General features: G+C 55.1%; 1 protein-coding gene across 1 annotated transcript; it reads left to right on the forward strand.

Moving 5' to 3' along the window:
• Nucleotides 1–1,238: 1,238 nt before the first annotated feature.
• NGA_0661200 (uncharacterized protein) lies at nt 1,239–1,700 on the forward strand (the record flags this gene model as incomplete). Its single annotated transcript, XM_005855665.1, has 2 exons — nt 1,239–1,394; nt 1,489–1,700. Coding segments are annotated over exons 1-2 (243 nt in total), but the record flags the coding sequence as incomplete, so codon positions are not given.
• Between the last annotated feature and the right edge of the window lie 49 nt (nt 1,701–1,749).

Below are 1,749 nucleotides of genomic sequence, written 5' to 3' on the forward strand. Positions count from 1 at the left end.
GGAGGGAGGGAGGGGTCAGGCGCGTGCAAGAGGGAGGGGAGGGACAGACTCATCCTATCCAAGTCTTCAAGGCCCTCGCCCAGCGCGAGCGCACGATGCCACATGGCTTCCAAGTTCACAAGCGTACTTGCGAGACTTCATCTGTTGTTGTAAGCGATGACTACCCATCTCCTCTCCTACGTCAAAATCCCCTCCCGATCCCCCTCCCTCCCCACAATCAGCAGCTTCTCTCGCAGGATGTTGGTCACGCGGTATAATTACATGTTGCCCCTTGTGCTTTTTCCTCGCCCGCGGTCATGGTGTCTCAATCTACACTTCTCTCTACCCACCTTCTTCGCTGCTGCCTTCTCAGCAAGCTTTGTGGCCAAAAGCGCTTCTTGCGTGCGACGTTTTTTGAGGATGGACTCGGGGATGGCCATTGCTGCTATTGAATGACTGGCAGAAAGAATAGGAACAGAAAGGGGTGAGTGATGAGCCCTTCTAAAGATGGAAGGAAAATGCGATGGTAGGGAGGAAGAAAGGGGGGCGAGTACCAGGCTTCTACAGCCATTAAAGCCCCGCCGGCTATGTCCATAGAGCACAGCCAATGACACACACAGCAGCTTCGCAAGCTCACTGTACGCGCCAAGGTCAACTATCGTGCGGGACACCGTACCCGTGGCGGCGGTAATCATGCCAAATAAAAGGAGGGGCTACAGGAGGAATGGATGGTGCGGCCGGCGAGTCTCCTTGAGCCCCGCAGGGCAAAAACCTTTCCAGCCCAAACTACCCACCAAGAAGCCAAAACCACCACCACCAGCAGCCAACACGCCAAGACACGTGGCGAGTCGCTACAGACGTGGCACCAAGGCGTGGGGTGCGTCGGGAAGCGTGGTCACAACAATGGATGGTGCGGCTGGGAAAGCCATAGGGGAGGGGGTGACGCACAGACGCAATCTGTGATAAAATTGCCAGACATATACACCTACACATCCTATCACCAAGTCGCTCCCACAGGACCTACAGATCGATGCCGTCCGCGACGACGGCAACCTGGGAGGGTGCTCGAGGGAGAGAATGGAGAGGGTAGATGTTCAATTGAGGCACATTTTTATGGATGATGCTGCGTGGTTGCAAGAATCATGCGCATGGCACATCTCCACAAAACCCAACGATTAAAAATATTCCCTCCAATAGCATTTCCTTCCCCGTCGCACCCCGCAAGGCGCGGAACGGAAAGCCAGGAAAGCAGCTGGCAATGGACACTACCTTGGACTGTCTTTTGGATCCAAGCATTTCGTAGGAAACATACTTTTTCCGTACGAGGGCGGGTCCGCAGGACTGTAATAGTCAAATACAGCAAAGGGTCTTATTGGAACGAGGCATGCTATTCCTTCCCCTCCCCGCGACCGCAGGTATGTCCTCCCCCCACCCCAAAAAAACGCACGACCGAAATTCTCGTGCATTGGGCCTTTATTTTACATCGACGACCCTATCATGATGATGCAGGCTACACTTTAACGAAAAGTGGCAAGAAGCTCTTGCGTTTCCCGTCCCCGCGGACGATCCTTCAAGCCCTTGCGCCTCGAACTTCGACCTCTTTTTCGTTCAGCACGACCAGCCTGGAACTCTCCACGCGGAGACGAAGAAAACGAAGAAGGGAAGACCGCATTCCTTCCCTCTTGCCCTCCTTCCCGCCCTCCTTCCCGCCCTCCCTCTCTTTGCACCGAGGAGGAAGCCGACGGGCGTACGACACGGAAGGGGCAACTG

This window comes from Nannochloropsis gaditana (assembly GCF_000240725.1).
Source record: "Nannochloropsis gaditana CCMP526 unplaced genomic scaffold scaffold141, whole genome shotgun sequence".
Taxonomy (NCBI): Eukaryota; class Eustigmatophyceae; order Eustigmatales; family Monodopsidaceae; genus Microchloropsis; species Microchloropsis gaditana.